Genomic DNA, 26,878 nt, shown 5'->3' with positions numbered 1-26,878 from the left:
CAACATGGGAAGGTCCCTACTGGGTTTCAGCTATCACTGGTAAAGGATCGTACGAGTTGGAAAATCAAGATGGAGTCAAATTGCCCTGCAATTGAAATGTGACTCACCTTAAAAGGTGTTAATGCTGATAGATCCTATGAATACTGAAAGTATGTGCTGCACTCTTTTTCCCTTCGACCGGTCTTTGTCCCAATCAGATTTTTCTGGCAAGGTTTTTAACGAGGCAACAATGGAAAGCATACCAAGAGAGGAGCATCATCGGCAATGTTAAGACCTTTAAATTACAAGGCATTGAAATGATAAACCACTATGGGATGGTTAAATAATATTTGGCTCAATGGCAAGGTCCTAATGGGAAACAAAACTTGACATCGCACCAAGGACTATTTAACCATTCGCAAGTTGTTTCCACCAACGAAGCAAGACTTCCATTGTTCTAATTCGCATACTTCACACACTAAGGGGGGATAGTATCAGATACGGCAGCAAGACTGCCATAAAAATCGGGGACTACGAGAATCGGAAACAATAATGTCTCATCGGGACCGGGGACTGCATGACCGGCCCCGTAGGAATAAGTTGTACAAGTTAGCCACATGTATTGGCAGTTTTGTTTTCCTTCAGCGAATGAATTCTTATGCACTTTTAAAGATAGAAGGAATAAAATAAAGTCCTTTTATTTTTATCTTGTTTCTTGTCCAAATTAGTTGTTTTTATCATTTGAAAGTAAAGAAAAAACTTCAAATGCTTGTGCCTAAATGAACAAGAGACGTCCTCTTCAAGAGCATCGTAAACATAAAAGGGCCCTCTCTTATGAAACCCTCATAGTAAAGGGTTGATTCTGGAAGAATTTATGCCCAGAATCGAAAGCTATCAGCAAAAAATATGCCCGAAACTTTAACTAATTCAATGCAAAGAAAATGTATCTTGCACAACACTTAAGCAAAATTCTCCTTTATTTGTAAAAAGAGCCAAACTCGATGAAACGTTTGGCATAATTACAGAAGTACAAAAAGGGGAAAGGGAGAAAACAACAAGAGAAAGAAATCTAAATATTATCGCCGCTGGAGCCCGGGAGAGAGAGGCATCTACATCTCACCCCCGGTGGAAGAAGGCGGATCAACTGCCGGTTCGGCGCCTGGACCTTCATCATCATTTCCTCCAATTTCATCCTTGGTTCCCAAGTATTTGGAATCGGTGCTTGAAGAGTCAGTTGCATTAGGCTGAGTAGGGAGACGTTCTGGGAAGTTAGCTCCAATTTTCGGGCCTTGGCGATGTAATCATCAATATCGTCGATGCCCGCCTTGGCCTCTTCCAAGGTTTTTCTCCTCATATGATACATAGCATATGTCTTCTCAAATACGAGGGAATACTCTTGGAACTGAAGCTTTTCCTTAAGCCTGTCAACCTTGGCCTGAAGGTTGTCCCTCTCAGATCTCTTAGCACCGAGGCTAGTATTAAGATCACGATTTGTACAGAGATGAATCTTGTTTTGCTCAATGATCTTTTTAAACATCTCCTCCATCCTAGCCCTCTTCTCCTCAATGGTATTAGCCTCCTCGGTTTTGGAGCTCAAGGCTGCCTTCAAGTTATTCATTTGTTAAACGAAGGCAAAATCGCTCTCGGCAGCAATAAGCACAACATCTTGGAGCTCACCCTACTTAGCCTTAGCCTCTTGAAACTGTGCATGTAACTGGGTGGCTTCTTGGTTGTAGGCCATCTCTTTCTGTTCTCTTTGCTACAACCAGGCCTCAAGCTCACCCGCCTCAGCAGCTTTTGCCTCCAACACTGGGATGCACGCAACAAGTTGATTTCATTTAGCCAACAGTTAATCTCATTCAGATGCGAGTCCTTGTTTATCGAGAATCAATTTCTGTAGGCCCTCGGAAGCAAGCAAATTGGCTTGTACAAAGAATATCAAGGCTAGAAATCTCGTTACTATAGAAAAACAAAAAATAAATGATAAGAAAGCAAATACAGTACCGCTTTCGTATTATGCATTGCATTGTTCAACAAACACTCCCCCGAAAAGGAGCATATTTTCTTCTTATCTTTCTATGAAGCAAACGACTTTAGGTAGTTGGCAAACTCCACCGGCCTAGACAGCAGATGGCACTCCTTCGAGACCGAATGAGTAGCACTCCTCCTCCCTCGGGGATTTGGGGAAGGGGTAAGTAATTGTGCCTCAAATTCCTATGGTTGGGAGACCGGGGAGGAGAAGCATTCCTCTCTCGAATGCTTGTTGTTGGTGAAGGAGATACAGTAGGTGTTGGTGGTGAAGGTACAACTGGTGTAAAGGGGCGTGAAGTTATTGGCATTGATAGTTGAGAAGCAGTTGCAACGGTAGCAACGCTAATTATTGGTTGCTTAGTGACGAAGGCAGAAGAGGCCCGGGGTCCGAGCTCCTGGGACCAGAAGTAGCAACAAAGGGTCGGAAAGTGAGAATCGACATCCTATACTATCTCTATTTCACCCCCAAAGTGCTTGGATCTCACCTTCGGTGGGGGCTTGAAGCTCTCCCGGTTGAGCATCCGATTGAGCTGATGAAGATCGTTTTCTCCTTTGAAGGGAAGCCTCTTCATCACTAGCTTCCCCTTCATCTTCAATGACCATTGTGACTGTGGCCAGCTCAGTCGTTCCTTCTTTATTTTTTTATTTTGAGTCCTAGCCGAGGAAGAATGCCATTTTTCTGGTTGCTTGTTCTCTGGTTGGGGAATCTGAGAGGAAGCATCTCCACCGGAAGCAGATCCATAGGCACGGCTTCGTGCAATGGCACTTTGTAGCACCCTCATGGACTCCGCGGGGTCAGCTAAAACATCAATTTTAGGGCAGGTGATAGAGCCCTGCGGGTGTCCTGAATCGAGCAAACACGGGGTTAGCGAAATTACTTATGTTCATACAAAGACAAAAGGGAAAAAAAGACTTGGTTTACCATGTTTATTGGCTTTCCACCCATATTTGGGGGCCATTTCCTTCCACCGACGGGTTTCTAGTCTTATAATATCTATAATCTTCGGACCCCACTGGTCCAGGCCTTGAACCTATGGTGGTGTCTATTGGGTAGCTGTAACAACGGAAGCAAAGAGGTCAACAATGATGGGAAACAGTTTTTTTACGAAGGAAAGGGATGAATAAATTACAAACTTACGAGATTCCATGATTCAAGAAAAGATGGAGTTGTGGCCAGGATGATATCCCTGGCAGTGATGATGACAAACCGCTCCATCCATCCACGTTCACTGTCATCATCCATGCTGGTGAGAAAGGCGTGATGGCCATGTTTGCTGAAATTTATTACTCCCCCACGGAAGATTTTGGGCGAGTAGATATTTATCACATGTGTGCCAGGGTTAGGGTTTTCCCAGTCTTCGTGCATAACTGGCATAGGAAAGTCACTGTTCGCCATATAAATGGGCATACTTGTGCCAAGCAGACCTGATACCGGTGGCAGAACTTCAAAATGGGGTCAAGCCCTTCACTCATGGAGAACAGACCAAAGTGAAATGATATGTATAGACATACGTAAAACCTTCCTTGCTGAAGGTAACCTGCTCTATCATATCTGGAGCAAGAATGTTATGGTTTGGGCAGTTGCAGTCCTCCTTTATAGCAGGAATACTGGAAGGGCGAATAGAGAAAGGGTAGCTGCTAATGGCCCAAGTCCACGGGGATGCTGATGGAAACTTCTCTTTGAAGTCATTGGCGGTGCTCAGGTGTTTGGGTATGATGGTGCTTACAGTGGGAGGCTCAGAGTTGACGTCAGTTTTTTCATCCTTGTTTCTCTTCGGGCCACCACCGAAGAGAAGACTAGAGTTTCTAAAAGACTCAGTAGAAGAAGCCATGGTAGTAAAAATGTAGTAAACTTTTTAGAGAAATTTAGAAAATATCAAAGTTTTCTAAGCAGAAAAAGGTTGAATGCAGAGAAGATGATAAACTTATGAAGGTTTTGGAAGTGAAAGAGGTAAAATGATAAGTATAAGTAAAGATATAGATGGCAAAAATTATGGTCATAATTATCTCGAGAACCGGCAAAAGTATTGTTGAATCGTGGGGCAACATGTGTTTGGGGTATTAAATGCGAGAAGATGTGCGTCCTTTCATGCGTCAGAGACCGTTCATAAGATTTCCCGGCAAGAAAGAGATCTTCATCAACTTTCCGGTGACACAAAGATATGCCGCCGGAAAGCAGGAGGACTATCTGTATAGGGTAAAATTGGTCTGTAATAAATGATCAAATGATAGCATGCCACGTGGAACTGAAGACAGGTAAAAGGCGAATCACGTGACAACCAGTATCGGGAACAATAGTTGCAGTTGGTATCGGATAAACCCCGAAAGGAGCTTGTTTAACGGGAGCAATTCAAATGTTTGCCATCGGATAACATTCAATAAAGAATATTCCATAACATTAAATGGGCAGCCATTGTAGAGAATATTTCCATTCATGGCCTACAGTTACATATTCATCAATGTCTCCTTTGTTGTCATTTAAGAGGATCTTGTTTCCCTAGGTATAGCTATAAATAGTAGGTTCAGTAGCCATTGTAAGCAGAGAAAATTCTTGAAAAAAAACTTATGATGTATTGCACTTTCGCTCTCAATTAAAACAACTTTATTTTCTTTTTATATTGTTCTTATTTCTGTTCTCGGAGCCAGGCTTGCCACTTCTTCAAACTTAATCGCTAAGTCTTACTTTTAATCTTGTTTATTCACCATTTTATGGATCAAATCACTTCGCTTGTCTATAAATCACGTAACAAATTCAATTGTACCATTTTACGGGTAAACAAAGGTCTCTTTATATGGCTTAATTTGGGCAATTCTCACCTCTTGAGTTACCTTTTGGGTTGAGTTAGGCTCAAAGTCCACTTCTTTAACAATCCAAATCTATGAATATAGCATATTACCATTAATTTGCAGGAACCCCCAATCAAGAACTTCATCATCGAGGCCATCATATGACTCATCATCAAGCCGAGACAAAAGAACCAATGTAGCCGTGATAGCACTCAGCGGAGATATAAACGTAAACTCACTCTTCACCTTAGCCATCTTTGTGGGCCTATCTTTCGCCTCTCCTGGACAAAAAAAACTCTCAATGTCAGCCCTAAATCTCAACCTTAAAACATCTCGTAGTCTTCGAAGTTGTGTCTTTTAATTTCTTCCTTCTCTTATCCCTCGTCGCGCAAGTGCTAAAACCCTCTCTCAACCTTCTCAACAGTTTCGAATTAGCTGACGATTTTAGCGTTGATGTTAACCGCGGAGTCCTGAGGTTAACGACAATTTCCTCTGCGATGGATGCTTGTTTCTAATGGTTTCGATGTTGAAGGTGATTGGGATTTAGTTGGGATTGTTGTCATGTAGAGCTAAATCTACGATACGTTGGTGATTTTAGTTGTATCTGGTCTTTAGGTATATATTCTTGCTGCTTGGTATGCATTTACTCAACCATTCACCACCCAAAGGAGCCAGTTGGTCCTCTCTAGTCTTTTTTCTTTATTTGTTGCTCGATCTAATACTATTTGTTTTTCTGGCACGGGAAATACAGTCAATCATCTCTATAAGAGTCTCGTTTGTTCCGATATTGTTTGGCTTTTATAGTGAATGACTGTAATACATCTATAACAACATTTGAGGTTTAAATATTTTTTGGTTGTTATAGATAAAAATTATCCAAAAATCAACTATTTTTCTTTTTCAATGTGTTACATATAAAAGATAAGAGAATTATTCAAATTTAAAATCTCAAGAGATATGCATATTTTACTTGTTAAATATTGAAGAAAGCTAATACATTATTAATAAATTCATAATTAAACGCATAAAGATTTAAACTCTAAAGCACACATTTTAAAGCTACTTAGAAAAATAAATTTTTTCAAGATTAATGGAAAAACTTTGTAATTGTAGCCTGTTTCGTAGATTTTATTATTTTACTAGCGATATAACGCTTGAATTGGCGAAGATTTATGTCCAAATTTTCAGCAAAAAGGTATCCAATAGCTTTCTCTAGAAGACAATCTAATAGCTTAACAGTTAAATCTTCTATCTAAATATTTTTTGGCATTTGTCCAATAGAAAAGATATCACGTGCAAGTCTTGAAATCTTATGTCTTATGCAAAATAAAACTCTGTTCAATGGAAAAGATTGTGTGCATATTTTTAGAATTATTATAAGTAACATGGCTTTTATAGAGAGTAATTTTACAAAGAGTATTCTGCTATAAATACGGTTATTGTTATTATAGGCAAAATGATGTTATAAAGAGGTAAAATATAATTTAAAAAATTGGTTATGAGGAAAACTTAGATTTTATAGTTAATGAATATTATATAAAGATGATGTTATAGAGAGGTCTGACTGTAAAGGGAAAAGGAGTATGATGCATACTCTTGTTTGAGTCTATAATTCTTGATCCACATAGGACCATCTGGGTAATTGATTTTCTTGATTTTGATTTCAATGTTGGAGATGTCAAAACAGATTTAATATAGATACAGAAAAGGGTCAAAAATACCCCTATCGTTTGGTAATGGTTTACTTTTACGCTCCGTCTACCTATTGGTCTAAAAATAAATACAACTTTATCTTCTGGTGTAAAATTACCCATACGACTAAGCTAAATTTCTGCGGTCCTTTTTTTAATGTGTTGGCAGCACGTAATTGAGCCTTGTGGCTCCCTTGTCGAAATCAAATTCAACATGATCCTGATTTAAACCCGTCCTACCAGATTGATAATATTTTAAACAAAAAAAAGAAAGAAAAGAAAACAGAATCCTCACCCAACTCGTCTCCTCACCCACCCATGTCGTCCACTTGTCGTCCTCCTCCTCCGTATTATCCGAAACTTGGTTATTTTTAGGTAAGTGATTTTTTTAGCCCTCTTTTCTTTTAATTCTTTTTACCTTTCTCTTCTTTTTTTCCCCATTTTTCATTTTCCCATTCCTTCTTAATCATCTCCAGCCAGATTCTTCCATTGAACCACAAAGACGCATCATTGGACTACCATTTCTCCATCGTGGACTTGGAATTATCACAGATGAAATCATCTTCTTCTTTAAAAAATCAATTCTATTTTAAATGGAAGTGGATTAGATGCAGAATGTAGAGAGACACAGGGAGGGATGAGAAGCTTTGCCGGAGTTTGACTCTCCGGCGAGAGTTTCACCTTTTTCGACAAAATTCAAACTCTAATTGAATCATCAGTTGGGTTTTGGAGCTGAAATGGTGGTGTTCTGAAGGAAGAACAAGGTATTTTGGCATTAATTTTGACGGTGCGATGCAACTGATTTTTGGAGTTGCATTAATGGAGGTTTTTAGGAGAGTTTACATAGCTAATTTTATGATGGATAGGTGCTAGTCTCAACTGGAGTTTGTGGTGGTTTTTGATGGTGTTTCGGGTGACTAGTGACTAGTTTTAGAAGCTTGGTTGTTGCTGCATTTTATGGAGGATGTGGCTACTTTTTTGGAGAGGAGGCAAGGAAGATGGGTTTTTTTACAGTGAGTTGGTCCACTAAACTGGGACGGGCTTAAATACGAAGCGGGTTAAATTTGATCTGGACAAAAGAGCCATGTGGTCCAATTATGTGCTGCCAACATATTAAAAAAGGGATCACAAAAATTTTTGTTAGTCGCAAGGGTAATTTGAAGATAATGTTGTATGCATTTTTTGACCAATAGGTAGACGGAACGTAAAAGTAAACAATTTACCAATCGATAGGGGTATTTTTAGCCCTTTTCCGATATAAATATGATACTTTTTACGCTAGGTTGTAAATCCTTTGGATTTGAACATGAGGATATATTGGAAATGATGTTGGACCTAGCGCTTTTGTCGAATTGTATATAACGAGTATAATAATTTGATTAGCAAATTTATTTTAATGACACTAGAGCTAATTTAAGCATACTCCTCCAACTCCTCACATGGCTGCAGCTAGGATATTTTGACAAGCTAATTAAAGTTAATCCTCTTTAAGGCCTTTAAATGTGGCGAGATTTCAATTTCTTATCTCTACAAGCTTAATTTTCTTCTGATTTTAGATTCGATACCTTATCTCACTTCTATTTCGTGCTCCTTGATTTCAATTTTTCACTGCTACTCTTATCGTTCAGAACTTTTCCAACCGCCAGAATGGTTATCATCTTCACTCTACAGACGTGAAAACCTTTTTAATTCCTATATCATCATATAATCCTTTAACAGAGTCTATCTAATTTACTAGAAGCCTCTCCTCAAATTCTTCATAGCAATTGTAGTTACACTCAACTTCCTTGATGATACTCCCTTCAGTTCGTTATAGTTGTCATGGTTATTAAAAATAATTGGTTTAATATATTTGTTATTTTACAAAATAAAAAAAGAATTAATTAATTTGTTCTACTTCTAACGTTACACTAATAACTATAGGGGACCAGATCCCCTCCAGTATTTTTCTATCCAGTAATGTTCAATGTATTGCTGAAAACTAGCCACTTGTAAAATACAAAATTAAGGATCTGAATTTATTTTGTTTTGTTACCTATTTAATTAAATTTTCTTTAATTTTACAACTTAGAGAAACAGAAAGAAAAAAGACAAAGAGGCATGCAGCAGAACTCAATTCTTCCTTTTCGTATTTGTTTGCCTTTTCTCGTCAAAGTTCTTCCTTTTATTCGTTCTTTTCTTCTCCAACAATTCTTTCTGCTGCACCTACAAAGGTTCACAGAACTTATACAATTAGCACTAGCATCCAATTCATCTACTAGAGATCTAAATCCTCCCAAGAGAACGATTTTGTTGTGATATTTCCAAAAAGTGGACAAATGTCCATCCATGTGGCAACTTGCATAGAAAGTTCAAAACAAGTGTCATACACTTGTCATGCTCTAAGCTTCTCAATTAGCCTATAAATAAGCCTTCAAAATAGCCATCAAGCATCAGTAGATTTTACTTTGCCTCTTTCGTTCCTCTTCAGTTTTCTTTTCTTTCCTCCTTAAAATATTTGTAGTCTACTTTGTTTGTTCCCTCTTTTAAATAACTGGGTTTGTAATTTAATATTTTGTTGATTCCTGTATCCTCCCTAATAGAGGTAGGCTTGTTTAATCCTTAAAAGATATTTCACACTGCTGAAATAGTTTCTTAGGACAGTGCCCAGCACGACTCAAGCCAATTCGTGTATCTACTTATAAATAATATTATTGTAACAGTGTTATTATTGAAATTTTGCTCTTACTTCCTACAATCTAAGAAACTATGGCAAACAACACTGATGCTGAAACTACTATTGATACTACCAATATTGGCGCTACCTCCGTTGCCCCAGTTCCAGTTGTACTATCATATGCTAGGCCATTTCCAGATGTGTCGAATATTGAAATTTTCGCCAATAAAAATTTCAAGCGTTGGCAAGAACGTATTTTCTCACTTCTTGATGTCCATGGTGTTGCACATGCACTGCTGCATCCACAACCTAGTCCAGACACTGATAATAAAATAGTTTAATCATGGCAACATGCCAACAAGGTATGCCGTCATACTATATTGCTAACTATATCTAATGAATTGTTTGACGTATATTGCAGTTATAAAGAAGCAAAAGCTATTTGGGAAGCCTTAATTAAAATATTCACTGCTGAAGATGCTAGATTTAAAAATATTTATTAGTAGGAATTCACTGCTAAAGATGCTAGATTAAAATTCACCGCTTAATTAAAAAATTCACTACAAAACAAAAATTTATAGTAGGAAAATTTTATTAGTGGCGGATGAGAGATGATAAAGAGATGAACGTACAAATCAATGAATTTCAAAAATTGTTAGAAGACTTAAAGGCCGAGGGGATATCTTTACCAGAAAAGTTTATTACTGGAGTGCTAATTGAGAAGCTGCCTGACTCATGGAGCGACTACAAAAATAACTTAAAGCACAAACAGAAAAATTTCACTATTGAGAAAATTGTGACCCACATCCTAATTGAAGATTCCAACAGAATAGAATCTGCCAAAGCTAGGATGACAGCTCTTAAAGCAAACTTAGTGCAAAATAACAACAACAACCGCAAAAGGTACGAGAATAAGTCTCAAGGTTACAAGCCTAAAAATCGTAACCTTAAAAGAAAAAAAGGCTCTTATTTTATTTGTGAAAAATCAGGTCATCATGCCTCGCAGTGCAGGTACAGAGCAGGAAATGACAAAAGAAAAACTAATACTCCTAAGGCTAACTTAGCTGAAGGAGGTGATATTATTGCAACTGTCATTTCTCAAGTAAATATTGTAGCACATGCAAAAGAATGGATGGTAAGACTCTGGGGCTACTCGGCACATTTGTACAAATCGAGAAGCATTTTTCTCTTATACTCCTGTAGAGGATGATAGAGAAGAGGTTTACCTTGGAGACGCAAGTACTACAAAAGTCTTGGGTAAGGGTAAAGTTCTCCTGAAACTCACTTCGGAAAAAATTTTAGCCCTTGTTGATGTACTGCATGTTCCTACTATGAGAGCAAACTTGATCTCTGTATCCTTATTAGGAAGAGCCGGAGTGAAAGTGTCATTTGAATCTGATAAGATCATAATGATCAAAAATAATGTGTTTGTGAGAAAGGGCTATTGTAACCAAGGTCTCTTTGTACTTAATGTTTCTGATGTTATCAATGGAAATGTATCTGCTTCTGCTTATATAGTCGAGTCTATCTCTTTATGGCATGCTAGATTATGACACATTAATATCGCATATATAAAAAAAAATACAGTCACTAGGATTAATATCTGGTTTAGACTCAAATAATATTGACAAGTGTGAAATATGTGCTGAAGCTAAAAGTACTAGAAAGACCTGTTTTCCGTAAATAGAGAAACTGAATTGTTATCTTTAATTCACACTGATTTAGGCGACTTGAAGCAGACTATGACTAGAGGTGGTAAAAGATATTATGTGACTTTTGTTGATAATTTTTCTAGATATACTAAATTGTATTTGCTTAGAAATAAAGATAATGCCTTTAATGCTTTTATTTCTTATAAAACTGAGGTTGAAAATCAACTTAGTAGAAGAATCAAGAGAATTAGATATGATAGAGGTGGATAATATTTTTCTTTAAATGATTTTTATGAAAAGAATGGAATTATTCATGAAGTAACTCCGCCTTATTCACCTGAGTCAAATGGAGTAGCTGAAAGGAAAAATAGAACATTGAAAGAGATGATGAACTCTATGTTAGTTAGTTCTAATGCTCCTGATAATTTGTGGGATGAAGCTATATTATCTGCATGTCACTTACAAAATAGAATGCCACATAGAAGAACTGGTAAAACTCCGTATGAATTGTGGAGGGGTTATAAACCTAACTTAAAATATTTAAAAGTGTGGGGGTGCCTTACTAAAGTCCTTTTGCCTAAACCTAAAAAGAGAAAAATAAGTTCTAAAACTGCTGATTGCATACTTATTGGATATGCTGAACATAGTGTTGCATATAGATTTCTTGTTTTAAAAAGTGAGGTGCTTGATTGCAATACTATAATTGAGACAAAGAATGCTGAGTTCTTTGAATATATTTATCCACTGTCTGATAAAATTTTTCATACACCTGTTGAAATAAATAATAAAATTGCATCTAATGAGGAACTGATGCAAAGTCTATTGGTTGTAAATGGATTTTCAAAAAGAAATTTCTGATGGATCTTTAGATAAATATAAAGCTCGGTTAGTAGCAAAAAGTTTTTCTCAAAAATAAAATATAGATTATTTTGATACGTTTGCACCAGTGACTAGAATTTCTTCTATTCGAGTTTTAGTTGCCTTAGCTTCTATCCATAAGCTTTTCAAATGGATGTCAAAACAGCTTTTTTAAATGGTGATTTAGAAGAAGAATTTATATGGTTCAACCTGAAGGCTGTGTCATTCCTGGACAAGAAAATAAAGTTTATAAATTAATTAAATCTCTTTATGACCTTAAACAAGCTCCAAAGAAGTGGTATGAGAAATTTGAACAAGTCTTACTGAGAGACGATTTTTCTTCAGTGGAGGTAGATAAATGTGTTTATACTAAAGTGGTAGACAATGATTATGCAATAATATGTCTGTATGTTGATGACATGCTTATATTTGGTACAAGTTTAAATATTATGCAAAGTACTAAATTATTTCTGTTTGCTAATTTTAATATGAAAGATCTGGGTGAAGTAAATACAATATTGGGAGTTAAAGTTATAAGGAGTGAAAATGGAATAATGTTGTCACAAGAACATTATGTTGATAGACTTCTTAAGAAGTTTGAATATTTTAATGTCACACCTGTGAGCACTCCTTTTGATGCTAATTCTCAATTGAAAAAGAATAACGGTGACCCAATTACCAGTCTAAATATGCTCAGATTATTGGGAGTCTGATGCATTTAATGAATTTTACAATACCTGATATAGCCTATGCTGTGTGTAGACTGAGTAGATATACTCATAATCCCAACAGAGAGCATTGGTCTGCATTAGCTAGACTAATGAAAATTTTGAGAGGAACCATGAATTATGGTATCCTACATAGTGGATTTCTTTCTACTTTAGAATGGTACAGTGATGCAGACTGGATCTCTGATTCAAATGAGACAAAATTCACTAGTGTTTATGTATTCATCCTTTGTGGTAGTGCAATATCGTGAAAATCAGCTAAACAGACGATCTTTGCTAGATCGATTATGGAATCGGAGTTTGCAGCACTGGAGTTAGCTGGTTCTAAGAAACTTCTTAACTAATATCCCTTTAATAAAGGATATATTGCCTCTTGTGTCTATATATTGTGATTGCCAAGCGGCAATAGCTATAGCAAAGAATAAATCTTATAATTATAAAAGTAGACACATGAAATGAGACATGATGTCATAAAGCAGCTGCTGAGAGATGGAATAATTTTCATTGATTATGTGAAGTGAGAAGTTAATTTGGCCGATCCTCTGACTAAACCTGTGGAAAAAAAAATTAATTCTTCAAACCTCAAAAGAGATGGGGTTAAGGCCGCCATGTTGTCAATAGAGATGGTAACCCAACCTATGCGATTGGAGATCCCATGAAATAGGTTCATATGGATAATAACAAGTCAATATTGACACTGAAGTGCTAAAAGAGAGTGCTTGACTGCTACTAATTGAGAGGATGAATTATAACTCTTAATGAAATTCATATTCCTTTAGGATGATGTATTTAAAAGCAGTATACACTTGATGAATTCACCTATATGAGAGTAGAGTGGGGCCGCTCCTATGAGATTTGGCTTAGTCTCTAGAGATCTCATGAATAACCAGGCACGCACATGGCCTAGTGGCGCAAAACCGTGTTGAACAACAAGATTGTGAGGGTCGAAATGTGATTGATAAAATCTCTAACTTACAAATATTTCACCAATAATTCTGTGAGTTAAGTTTTATTGGTCTAAGTTTGGTTCAAAGTCCAAAAGACACCAAACCTATTGCATTTGGACCATACAAATCCAGCAAATCTTACTCCTCTTTGTATGAATTTTTTGAAAATATGTGGGGAACTGTTGTGATATTTCCAGAAAGTGGACAAATGTCCATCCATGTGACAATGTCTAAACAAGTGTCATACACTTGTCATGCTCTAAGCTTCTCAATTAGCCTATAAATAGGCCTTCAAAATAGCTATCAAGCATCAATACATTTTACTTTGCCTCTTTCGTTCCTCTTCGGTTTCCCTTTCTTTCCTCCTTGAAATATTTGTAGTCTACTTTGTTTGTTCCCTCTTTTAAATAATTGTGTTTGTAATTTAATATTTTGCTGATTCCTATATCCTCCCTAATAGAGGTAGTCTTGTTTTAATCCTGGAGAGACATTTCACACTGTTGAAATAGTTTCTTAGGACAGTGCCCAGCACGACTCAAGCCAATTTGTGTATCTACTTACAAATAATATTATTATAGCAGTGTTATTATTGAAATTTTTCTCACTTCCTACCGATTTTTCCGGACTAACTTCACAATAGTTTCAAATAAGAACTCTATCTATTTCTGCAAATGGTAATCTGGAAATAATTCAAGTGTTCCTACAAATGACAATCTGAAAGAAACCCAACTCCCAAAAATCACAGCTTTCATAAGAAATCAGCATCTGGGTCTGAAGACATTTCGTCAATCACATTGACTTCTAATGGTCAGAGACAATGTCAAAAACAATTTTTCTTTTGTTATGCTTTTCTGTATGCTACTTTTTCTTTTCTTTTTTCAGATAGAAAAATTCAATAGAAAACATAATTAAAGGGGCAATAAAATAAAGAGAATCTAAACCCTTAATTTTGTAGTTTACACGTGCCTAGTATCCAGCAATACATTGAACATTAATAGATGGAAAAATACTCCCCAATTGTAGAGGGAGAATAATACAGCGAAAGAAGCATAATAATAAATTGAGATTAAAGAATATATAAAAATAGTTTAGTCAAATTATTATTTTATTAATATGCGTGTAAAAGGTAAACATGGCAAGGAAAATAGTTTGGCAGGAGTATAAAATTTCAGCAAACACCTTTTCCCTTATCTGCATCAGATTTCGGAAGTCTTTTTCTATAATATTTCTATGTAAATTGTTTATGTCTTTTTTTAAACGACCAACAAGAAAATACTAATAGTAAAATATAACAGCAGGAGAGTTGATAATTTGGAAGTAGACAACCCACTGCAATAATATAAGGAGAAAAGAAAAAAAGAAAAGGAAACACTGCAATCAATAGTGTTAAAATTAACATTTATGCACATTATAAAGCCGGTGAAGGAATCACCAATCAGCAATTAAATCCACCGGAGTCCGGTAAAGATATCTCTCTTATGTTTGATCCTTCAAATCTCCGATTGTAAACTTCTTCTATATTAACCCTAACCCTAGTATTCTGCCCCCTTTTTGGGATGGAATCTTTGTTTGCAAACTATGCTTCTTCTGATGAAGATGATGAACAAGAGTCGCAGCAAGATAAGCATCAACAAAAACAAGTACAGAGCTCGAATTCTTCAAACCCTAGCGTATTTTCCTCATCTCTTCCTCCCACAAAATCTTCTTTTTCACTTCCCCCACCAAAATCTCAATCAAAAACTTCACCCAACTTAACCACTCCCTCAGCTGTAAAGCCTCTTAATGAGAAACAACATTTTGAAGAAGAAGATGAAATTCCTGATAAACCCTCATCGTTTTTCTCTTCTCTTCCTCAACCTAATAAATCCACACCTTCTTCTTCTTCGCTTTTCTCTGTCCTTCCTCCGCCCAAAACCACTCCTTTGTCTTCGTCGGATCCTAAACCTAAAAAAAGGGTTGTTCAGTTCAAGCCTCCTGCCAACCCTTTTTCTGTCAAGTCTAATAATAGTGTAGATGAAGATGAGGATGATGATGATGAGGGGGAGAAGGAGAAGCAGAGAAAAAGGTCTGAATCTTTTACTCAAACACCTTCAGTTAAGTCATTTTTGTCGAGCATTCCTGCTCCAAAAAACTCGACCTCGTTGGGTGTTTTAGGTTCGGGTTCTGGAAGAAGATCCACCATCGAAGCAGATGTCCCTGTTCCTAATTCAGCTACCTCAAATACTCAGAGCGAAGTTCTAGTTAGTTCAAATACAGGTTACAATGAGAGCCAACAAGTTGATGGATCTTTAGAGAGTTCAATGGGAGGTATTGGCGGTCCCACAGAATACAGTGCTAGTTTGGGTGTTGCAGGCGATTACTCCTCCAATTGGGGTGCACATGGTTATGTCAACCCTGAAAGCTGTGCTAATGATGGGACTAGTGGTTATGAGAATTATCCTGGCTATGAAAGCAATAGTGGGACTTACACTGGCTATGAACAGTATGATCATAAATGGACTGATGGGTCTAGTACAACAGCAGCAGCAGCAGCAATTACCGAGACGGCTGAAGTTGCATTGACATTGCCTGGGAAGAGAGGCAGGAAAGATGCTCCACAGAAATTTGTTGAGGTGAACCAGGATGAGTTGATGAAGAATCGGCCTAGGGAAGACCAGTCAAGGCTTACTGGAATTGCTTTTGGCCCATCGTACCAGGTATGCCTTTACTATGTCTATGACCCATTGGTACTTGTTTTTCAACTAAATTTTGATAAGCTTAAAATTAAATTGTAGTTGATTTTTAATACTGCATATTAATTTTGTTTATCTGAACCTTATAGTGAATGTGGTGTTGTTATTGGACTTTGGGTTCTAAATTATCTGTCGGGATCTTTACACAAATAGACGGTCATATTCATTGTTTACTTTTTATAGCCATATACATAGATTATACAATGATTATACACAATTATACATATATAATACACAAATTATGCATATATTATACCTCCACCGGCTATTTTTAGTTTAAGCGGTTGGGTGGATGGCTATTTGGGTTAATTGTTCTTATCTGTCTGCTTAATTTAGATTTGTATGTCTCTTGATACTTTCTACTGATTTTGAGCAGGAGAAATGAATCTCAAGAGATTTAGATAGCTAATGGCATAATTAGAAGTATTCACTTGATCCATTAAGTGTTATTTATGCACGTTTCTAGTTGATTTATCATTTAGACAGCCATGTATTCTAGCCTCTAGGACTTCAGATTAAGAGCTTGACAAATAGTATTCCAGTGGAGGATTGAGTATTTTCTCGATGCTCTTATTCATCTATCTTTTTGGAATGTTCGCTCATTAGCAACGGGGTTTTTGTAAATTAATAGTCAAGTCAAGTTAACGTGAACATGAATATTTATATATTTTCCTCTGGCATTATTTGCTTCAGTGTATGTTGTTTCTAGTGCTATTACCATGATTTGACCCCATGCAAGATTTTGTTTCTGGAATTCCAGAGGAAGAGCAAAATTGAGATGAAAAATTTTAGATGGTGAAACCTCAATTATAGAGAGCCTATTCTGAGGATATTTGGACCAAAATTTCAGTACAGTAATGTACAGGTAGATAATATAATGATAGCATGAGACAATCACAACAAATCTAGATTGTAAGACATTGGGATATCTTTTGGTTTCTTCCTATCAAACTTGGTAGATTTGACCTAGTGCCATTTTTCTCATGGAAGCATACAAGGTGGTGCGGCTGAGTGTTGGCTAGTCAAGAAATGTTCCGAAGATAAAAGTAGCAGAAATGAGGATGCTGAGATGGATGTGTGAGCATAGCAGGAGAGAGAAGATTAGGAATGAAGTTATTCGGGACAAAGTGGAAGTGGCTCCCGTGGAGGACAAGATGCGGGAGTCGAGGCTGAAATAGTTCGGGCACGTTAAGAGGAGAAGCACTATGCTCATGTTAGTAGGTGTTTTGGACATCGCGGGTTTGAGAAGAGGTAGAGGTAGGCCAAAGAAGTATCGGGAGAGGTGATTAGGGAGGACATGGGTGCTGCTTCAGCTTACTGAGAACAGGACCCTTGATAGGAGGATGTGGAGGTCGAGAATTAGGGTAGAAAGTTAGTAGGTAATCGAGATAGTATTAGTAGCACTCTTGTATCTCCTTCCCCTTTCCCTTCCCGAGGGCCTATCAGAAACCACCTCTCTACCTTCACTAGGTAGGGGTAAAGTCTGCGTACACACTACTGTCCCCAGACCCCACATGTGGGATTATATTGGGTTTGTTGTTGTTGTTGTTGTTGTAAGAATACAAGGTGGAGTAGAAGTAACGAAATACTGCCATGTGTTAAAGGCGTAGGCAAGTTAATTAGTCAGTCAACTTGTTATGTTCTAAACTTTGTCAGTTAAAGAGTTTCATCTTTTTTCAAGACCTTAAATGCTCTCCAATATAGGGATGCTCAATTTTATTGGATCGTAAAATTGATGAATCTAAATGAATATTGAGTCCTGGATCAATAGACGCCTAGGTGATGATAGTGGTCGTTGAATTTTGGATATCATATGGATAAATGTGGTGGTTATTAGGACAGAAACTTACGTTTACGGTTTTTCCAGTAGTGTTCATGTTTATTGGTCGCACATATATTGTCATGGAAATCGTTTGAAGGACCGACAATGAAATAACCTCAATTTAGAGACCATGTTGGCTATTTCTTGCTGCACTACCACAACTTTGGGTCTATGCCAACAAAACTTCAGTGTTTGTGATCGTGGACCGGTCTTGTATCGTTCATTGACGCAAGTACTATTGCATTTCGGCGTTGGTGCTTTGTTTCACTAGACCATGTTAGAAATGATATTCCACCATATATGTTTGTGCTCACTACTTATTTAGCCCGAGAGTCATTTTATATAATAAATTTTTATAGTTAAATTAATGTTTTCCAAGTGGGAGTTTAAAATTGTTTCCTATATGTGGACTTAACATTAACTTATTAATTCAGTTTTACCAAAACGTGCTAAATGATAATAGTTGGTGGACAAGACAGATGCAAGATAATTATGTGGATTCTATGACGGGCATGTATAATTTCATGTAATAGGTATATGCTGGCAGTAGTGTAGGCCTATTGAATACCTGTGAGTATGCAATAGGGAGGCCAACTAGGTTAAGGCTGTTAAGCCTATAGGTATAAGGCTGGTTCCCTTCTGTTGGCTTAATCTAAACTCTTTCCCATCACTAAGTCTTCGCCGCTTCCTAGATTTCTGACTTGATTGTGTCATGTCATATAGATGAATTAAACCATGTACATCATGTGTTCAATTTAAGTGTCATTGTATACTCAATATCAAGAGATGTAAATATTAGTCATATGCCCTTTAAATGAAACTTTATCAACTATTGCCAACTTGCCCTTTACTAAACACAAACCTACCAACAATGTTAAAGAAGTCAAACATCTTGTGATATGGTGATTATTATGACTTCTTTATACATAAACATATAAGAATGTGTCTTCATTAGAAATCAAGCAAATTATTCAATTTTTTAAGAAATGATCATCAACGAGATGATCCAATTAAACCAAGTAGACAACAAGAAATGTGTTACAACCAATATATGTCAATATTGTCGACAACATCATTTTGAATATTCGTTCAATGACTCAAATACATGTCAAAAAGTGTGATATAATGATATAATCATCTACACAACAGCAAGCACATATTCATAACCTTTTACAATATATATGTACTTATGTAGATCTCTAAAGAGCCCAGTCTGAATCAAGCATTGGATAAACACCAATGACAATACAACTTACAACCTTCTCAGACTTCAACCATTAGAATCTTATTACATTGTCATGCTTTATAAATGAAACAATTATACTTTTACGACCTTAAAAAATGGAGTCATAGATACAGAATTCACTCCCACTGATCAAAAGAACCATAAACAACTTTAAGCATGACTTATTATAATCTTTTTTATAAGGAATTAGTATGATTTATTATAATCTTTAAAAGGACTTAAAATGTATTTTCAATAGCGATATCACATAGATAAGCATTTAGTACATACGATGTCTTATTTTACAAACACTCACCCGGTGTAATCATTTGACTCATATAAAAGTTTTTTCAATTCTCACCTACATACTAAGTCTCAAAAGTATAACATTTGCTCATTTTCTTATTTCAGCAGGCCATTGTATTAGCCTTAATTAAGTGAGTAGTTGTGTTAAAGGACAATGACAGTCCACATATGATCTAGAAGGAATATACTAGTACTCTTGGTAACTCTCTATTGTTGGAATAAAAAGTAATACTTCAATATTTCCAGCATAGAAATTTAGACTAAAAGAAACAATAGAATTTTTGAAGGCAAACTTAGCAACATACATAGCCTTAAACACAAATGTATTTCTTTGCTAGCTTTTTGGTGCAACATGGCCTTTGCAAATGATGTAGATTCCATGTTAGATATGATCAAGGTCCTTATCAAAATAAATTTTTTAGATATGATCAAGGCTTTGCACACGTTGTAATTTTTAATGCACTGTTTTAGTGTTATACCATTTATAAAATATCATTACTTATCAAAAAAAATATTTCCTTCATTGAAAACTTTCTCACCTAGAATAAAGTTCAAAATAATAAAATTCTCGAAAGTACAACACAATTTGAAAAATGAATTTGAAATAAAGATGAATTTTCAAACTAATAAGATATTGTGAAAACTTCAGTCAAATAAGAGTTCGTAATGTTATGCGCCTGCTTTCACCTTATAAAGAAAACAAAAAAGATTTCAAGACCTATAACATAACAAAATCAACTATATATTGAGCATCTTGTTATTACCAAAATTCTACAGATTCAACATAATTTAGAGTTTTTCAATAGTAAGCATAAAAGGAGCCACAACAGACAAATCAGTCAGTGATTTCATCAACTTTGACTCAATATCTCATCATCAAAAATTCATGCAAAGCTCTCTAACCATTTGTGGGCCCTATAATGCATGAGATATGCACATCTTTTACTTATGAGCAACATTCGCTTGCTTGGACACCATTAACTTAATCTTGAATTTTCAAAAGTTTGAAAGAAATTTTATTTTGTAAAGCGACGGTCGACTAAAGGAACATGTGGCGACAAACACATAGTGGTAGAATGTCATTCGAACATAGATAAGAACACGTATAAACGATAATGAAAGACGCGAAGAGACAGTGGCGTACCTTTGTCCGCTATAGCCCTTAGCAACACGAAAACTGAAGACGAAGTAGGCTGAGACATCCTCTCCTTTAGCATATGATGGCTGACAACTATGAGAAATTGTCTTAGCTTAAGCTAGGAGATGGGACCTAGCCCTATACTTATAAGCTTAAAAGCCTTGACCTAATGGGCAGGCTCACATGCCTACACTACTGTCAGCCCACACTTATTACATGAAATGATACATGCTCATCATGGAGTCCACATAATTACCTGTCTTATGTCTCGACTCTTGTCCACCAATTATTATCATTTAGCCTGTTTTTGTTAAACTGAATTAATAAGTTGGTATGAAATCCACATTTAGTAAATAATTCTAACATTCTCCCATTTGAACAACATTAACTTAACTATACAATTTGATTTTTTTTAATAAAATGACTCTCGGGCTAAATAAACTATTGCCACAAATTTCTAAACGGGCAGGCTCCTTTAGCACTGCCCACTATAGCAGTGGAATATCATTTCTAACATCGTCCACGCAAACAAAGCTATCAATCAATAATACTTGCATCAATCTACGATACAAGACTAGTCCACAAACACCGAACTTTTGCCGGCATAGACCTAACGGGGTGGTGGTGTAGCAAGAAATAGCCAACATGGACTCCAAATTGAGGCTATTTCAGTGTCGGTCTTTCAAATGATTTTCCATAATAATATATGTACGATCAATCAAAATATGCACTATTGAGAAAACCGTCAAACACAACTTTCTATCCCGGTAATTACTACCTTTATTCACATGATGTCCTAGATTCAACAACTATTATGTGAGCTAGTTAACTCGAGCTATTAGCAATGGTAATTTGAGATTTGGGAAGGGAGGTTGTGAGAACGAGATTGGCTACAGATAAATATAGTTTGGAGGGGAAGATCGTGAAAGAACTACGGGGAGTGGGGCAACTAGAAGTGAGCATTGTTACATTGGCAACACCAACTTCAGGTAAAATACCTTATAGTGTATCCTTGTATTGTCAATTTCTGTCAAGATACTTTGAGTTCTACAATTAACAAAACAAATCTCTACTACAACTATCTCTCTATCAATCAATTAACTGTGCCTCAATCTAGAATTAATTAGGTTAGCTATATAAATCATCTATATCCAATTTGCTCCATTCAAATCTATTTCATTTTGTCTTTTAAACAAACTAGGGATTCTCTAAAATTAGAGGCTCCCCAAATTTCACATTTATCACTGCACTGATATGCAAGTCTAGAGGTACCTCATCCCATGTAGCCGCCATTTTACTGGTGGTGTCTTAAGCAGCCCGTGCCTTAACTAATCCATCGGGTACGTCCTATCTCCTACCAACACATATATTGGGTAACTATGTTGACCAAGGCTTAAACAGATTTGAATAAATTACCTAGCATTGTTAGTCTCTAATGGACTTTGACCCCTAGTCTTGCATTGCCGATCTAGGTTCATTGATTGTTAGGCCACACTCTTGGGTGCTCGTCCCCTTCAATCACCTTATCATCTTATTATCGCACCTACAGAACGTTGCATGTGGTAAAACTTGGTCAAACCATCTTAAATGACTTTCCATTTTATCCTTTATTTGTGCTACTTGATCCCTTTGTCAAAAGCGCTCATTTTTAATTTTATTCAATCTTATAAGTCCGAACATTCATTTTGAAATCCACATTTTTATGACATTCTATATGGTGGGCCTCACTCTTATATAAACATTGTTGGTCTTGGAATTGGTTTATAGAACCTGCCTTTCACTTTTTGAGTTTGTTCCTATCGCATAGCATTACTCCATTGCATCTGTTCTATTATAATTAAATGTGTTAAGTATTCATCAATCATACAATTCTCTCGGAAGTCTTAGCCTAGAGATGTGAACTATCTGCATTTTAGGCATCTGATCTCACTTTACCTTCATTCTTCTTATATGGAAACCTTGTGATACGTATATTATGTCTTGCTTCTTCTTGTACTATAAGCCTTACTCTCTTAGAATGCTCTTCCAAGAAACGGGCTGTTGATTGACTTTCTTAACAATGTCGTCAATTAGCAAGATCTACTATGAAAATAGTGTGCACTAGGGAACTTCATCCTGTATGCTTTTGGTTGACTCATGGATAACTAGAGAAAACAAGTGCATGCTTAGGGAAAATCCATGGTGTAAACTGACAATTGAGAGACTCATTGTATCTCTTCCACTGTTCTCACACTTTTAACTGCCTCTTTGTAAATATCCTTTTTGGCATTTATATATCTATTATGAACTCTTTTCTTCTCAAGCACTCTCCGTAGCCTCTTTTTATGACACTCTATGATATGTTTTCTTTAGGTTAGTGAATATGAAGTGGAGATCTCTTTTTCCTCTTTTTATTAAGTTTTCTCAATGTAAAAAATAGTGTCTATTGTAAGTGTTGATTCAAATGTGCTTTCCCGTTACCCTTGTAATTTCCGAAGTCCATACTCGATTTTTTCACAAAGTTTCAACGTATGACTCGTAAGTTCAACACCGCGGTAGTTCTTATTTACCGGAACAACTTGTTCGACATCCTTCCACCAGTTAATATAACAACGAATAACTTGGTTATCCACTTCAAAACCTCTACAAGGATACCATTAATCCTCTAGAGTCACTAAAGGGGCAATAGCTTCAACAAAGGGGGATCAAAGGGGAGGGGAAAAAAAAAAACTGTTCTTGAAAAGGTGTCTAAATTTAGGCATTGTTTTGGTTTTGTCTTTGTTTTTGCTTCTTTCCTTATTATTAAGTACGTACATACTGTAATAACTTTGAAAGTATGAACTATTGGCATAACTCACAAGCATGCCAAAAAGAATGTGAAACTTGTCCAGAAAAATGTTCAAACGCTTTGTATTCTTTGTGAAAGTGACTGCATAGGAAAAAGGATTAACAAAAAGAAAGAAGAAAAGAGAAAAAACTGTCTTTTCACTCCCACTATCCCAGAATTTTGTCAATCTTCATAATTAGGATCAAAAGATCTAAAATCAAACTAAAGTGCAAAGGTTACTATTGCCACCCCCACCCACACCAAAAATAAAAGAAAAAAAAGAAAAAAAAGAAAGGAAGGATCAGGGCAGGGGAGGAGCCCGGGTATACTGGAATTATTGGTTACCACGGAAGGAAATAAAATTTTGAGGAAAGGTGTTTGGAGTTGGGGCTGTCAGGTCAGGGGAATGATCTTTTTGAATTGCTTTTTAGTGATTTCAAACTATAATTGCCTAATTCACGAGGTATTCAAGATTTCCTGTGGAGAGCATAATGGAAGTCTATGTGGTGTGCTTCTTGGGAGCCATCTTTGCTGCAGACAACTTAAGAAGGAGAATACATATTGCAGTTAGCTAGTGTTGTTTTTGTGAGGATTGTGGAAGATGTTGACCACGTTCTCTTGTATTGCATGTTCACTATAGTTTTATGGGAGCGAGACAAAGTGACAAGTTGGACAGTGTGCCATTTGGACTTGAACTGAAAAAAGAGACAGAAGATGGCACTTTTGTATCATTCGGTTGCTATGGAAGGAAAGGAAGAACATGACCTTTGAAGTTTGAAGGAGTTAAGAATCCGATACTAAGAGTCAAAATTGATCTCTCTACTTGTATGTGTGGGGTAAGGAGTAATGTCCTTGTTGTATAGAGAGATGGATGGATTGTGGGACGTCTATTTCACGTTATATTAAACCGCCTTTGATTAGTTAACACCATTCAGTGTCATCCTTTGGTCACTTGTTTATCTGGTTTATCAAAAATGAATAAATAGGCCATGCGAAGTGATCGATTTTCGCCTTAAAGTGCCTTGCTCGGTGCTTCATTAATTGAAGCACTTAGGCCTTCACGTTGCTCTGAGAGAGAAGTCCTTTTAACATATGTTATAGGGGTGATCTATCTGTCCTAACATGATTTGAACATAATTTATTATTGGGACTTTTGACCTTCCTCACCTTTCCATATATGATCATATTTTGCTAGCCAAATGAGATGATACCTGCCAGAAAATTCAAAATCCTGTTAATTTTTTTTATTTGACAAGGTAAATGTTCTATCCGTACAAAAGAATCCGCGCACCAAGTGCCGGACCATACAAAATTATTGTTGTATGAAGCTAATGAAGTCTATCGTGTCACTTTTTTTTTTTTTGGGTTGAGAAAAGGGTTAGTCTGTCATATTGCTTTCCTCATATACACTTTCAAACTTGCACCAAAAAGCCAAAAGACCTGAACATTTCAATTACAAAAATATGTATTGCAAAAGCCCTATCCTTAAAGCATCTACAATTTCTTTCCTTCCATATGGTCTATTTATGCAGGCAAGAATTGTTCTCGAAATCTTCCTTAGCTCCTCGTCTCCCTTGTAGCTCCACCAGCTAGCAAAGAGGTCCTATCACTGACCATGGCATTACCCACTGCTTAACAAAAATACTTAAGAATAACTCCCATATGTTTATTCTTAAAAAAAAGAATATATCCCATATTTTTCTAGCAAATGGGCAATGGAGGAACAAGTGGCTGCTGTTTTCCTCTTCCTCACTGCACATACAGCATCTGCGTCATATGGCAATTCCTCTTTTCTTTAGGCATCGTCAGTGAAAATCCAGCAGAAGCATGCAACTTTATGTGGTATTAAGAGATGAATCTTATTTGCTTGTTTTTAGAACTTTATATGAAGTGCACTGAGATATTGTGATATATTGATTTAATGTTCAAAGTACCTGAGATTTGTCATAGTCTCGTCTCATTCGGTTTCTCCTAGCTCCATTTAGGGACTGAAGGCAGGTGTTGGTTTCATGTCTGTTTGGTTAGGACTTATGAAACTGATTTTGATTAGTTAAACCAGTATTGATTTTCCCTTTCCTCCTGTCAATGTGGTTAAGCTTGATAAGAGCTCAGTTACTCACATGTACATTTTCTTTCGTGCAGCCTGTTTCAAGCAAGGGAAAGCCTTCTAAGCTGCTCAAAAGAAAGCATCAAATAAGTACTTTGTACTTTGACATGAAACAAAAAGAAATGGAGCTGCAAGAGCGACGTGCCAGGGGGATGCTGACAAAAGCTCAAACTCAGGGGAAGTATGGTTGGTGATATTTAAGTGAGGTTCTTTGTGGTCTCCTATTGACTCGGTGAACTAGCAACTTCCCTTTGTTTGCTCATCAAATTTCTGATCTGTATTCCTTCCCCTTGTTTAAATGTCCTTTTATTGGCTTTGAAAACATTGTAGTGCTGTAATATTTCTGCAATTTTAGTGCGAATGCTAATGGTTCTGTAGGTTCCTTTAAATCAAATCAAATACATAAAATGAAGTGGGCTGTTAAGAAAGTGTTGATTGCATCTCTGATATTTCGTGAATGATACATTTATATACTTGACTGATGCAAGATTCAAAATGGCAGAGAACCTTGAAAAGCATAGCCATTTGAGGCAAGAGAACCGATGCTTATTAATGCAGAAGAAGTTGACAAATGAGGAACATTTACCCTCTGACAAGGTCACAATTGTGGCTATTTGCATCCCAATATAGAGAACTGCTCAGCGGGTTTTAGTCGTGTGCTCGTGCGCATGAACTGCAGCACATATCTTCTTCCAGCAATGGATCACTATGAGAGTTTGTATCCAAACCCAGTTAGAGTTTGCAAAGATTTAGTAAGCGTAATAATGGTAGGGGCTTGCAGAAAAATTATCTCCTTCCTTCCAAGATAGCTGTTATGAAGTATACAGCAGATACAAATGGCGATTCGAAGTAGATGCCTATATGATTTCTTCGTAGCTATAGCAAATCTGTCAAATTGCCAATAATTAAAAGTAGAATGAGGTTCGCAATGATCAGAGAGTAATTACAGTACTGCACGTGTACATTTCTCATTTACTTTCCCATGTTTGGTCGGTGAATAAAAAATATCAAAATTATATAATAGCATATTTGATTAAATTTTTGAGTACTAAAATTTGATAATATTGAAGTATTAGTTGGAACAATAATATGAAGTTAAAAACATATAGAGATAGTTGTACGGCACAAAAGTGAGGAAAGTTCGTTTACATTGCAAGCAGGCATGGCTGCTGTAATTCCTTCGACAGTAACAATACCAGAATCCCTGCCTGCGTATCTTGAGTCACCTTTACTGTATTCTTTCCCTATATATTTGTTTTTCAGTGTGGACCAAATCAACAAACTTCAGCAATGAAAACTGGAGTAGTCTCCTTGTAAAAATTTGGAGAAAAAGCAAAATAGCCTTCAAGGATAATATGGGTCAGGCCACTGAAAATCCACCAGCACATCAGCATTCTATCGACCTTTGATATT

General features: G+C 36.5%; 1 protein-coding gene across 1 annotated transcript; it reads left to right on the top strand.

Moving 5' to 3' along the window:
• Positions 1-14,647: 14,647 nt before the first annotated feature.
• Positions 14,648-25,893, top strand: LOC107779422 (uncharacterized). The gene is made up of 2 exons (XM_016599858.2): positions 14,648-16,025; positions 25,501-25,893. Exons 1-2 carry the CDS (start codon positions 14,886-14,888, stop codon positions 25,657-25,659), a joined length of 1,299 nt encoding a protein of 432 aa, XP_016455344.1. The 5' UTR covers positions 14,648-14,885; the 3' UTR covers positions 25,660-25,893.
• The last annotated feature ends 985 nt before the right edge of the window (positions 25,894-26,878 follow it).

This window comes from Nicotiana tabacum, chromosome 19, assembly GCF_000715075.1.
Source record: "Nicotiana tabacum cultivar K326 chromosome 19, ASM71507v2, whole genome shotgun sequence".
In the NCBI taxonomy this organism is placed as follows: Eukaryota; Viridiplantae; Streptophyta; class Magnoliopsida; order Solanales; family Solanaceae; genus Nicotiana; species Nicotiana tabacum.
Note: the sequence above shows the minus strand (reverse complement) of the source record. Positions and strands in the feature narration are given on the sequence as shown.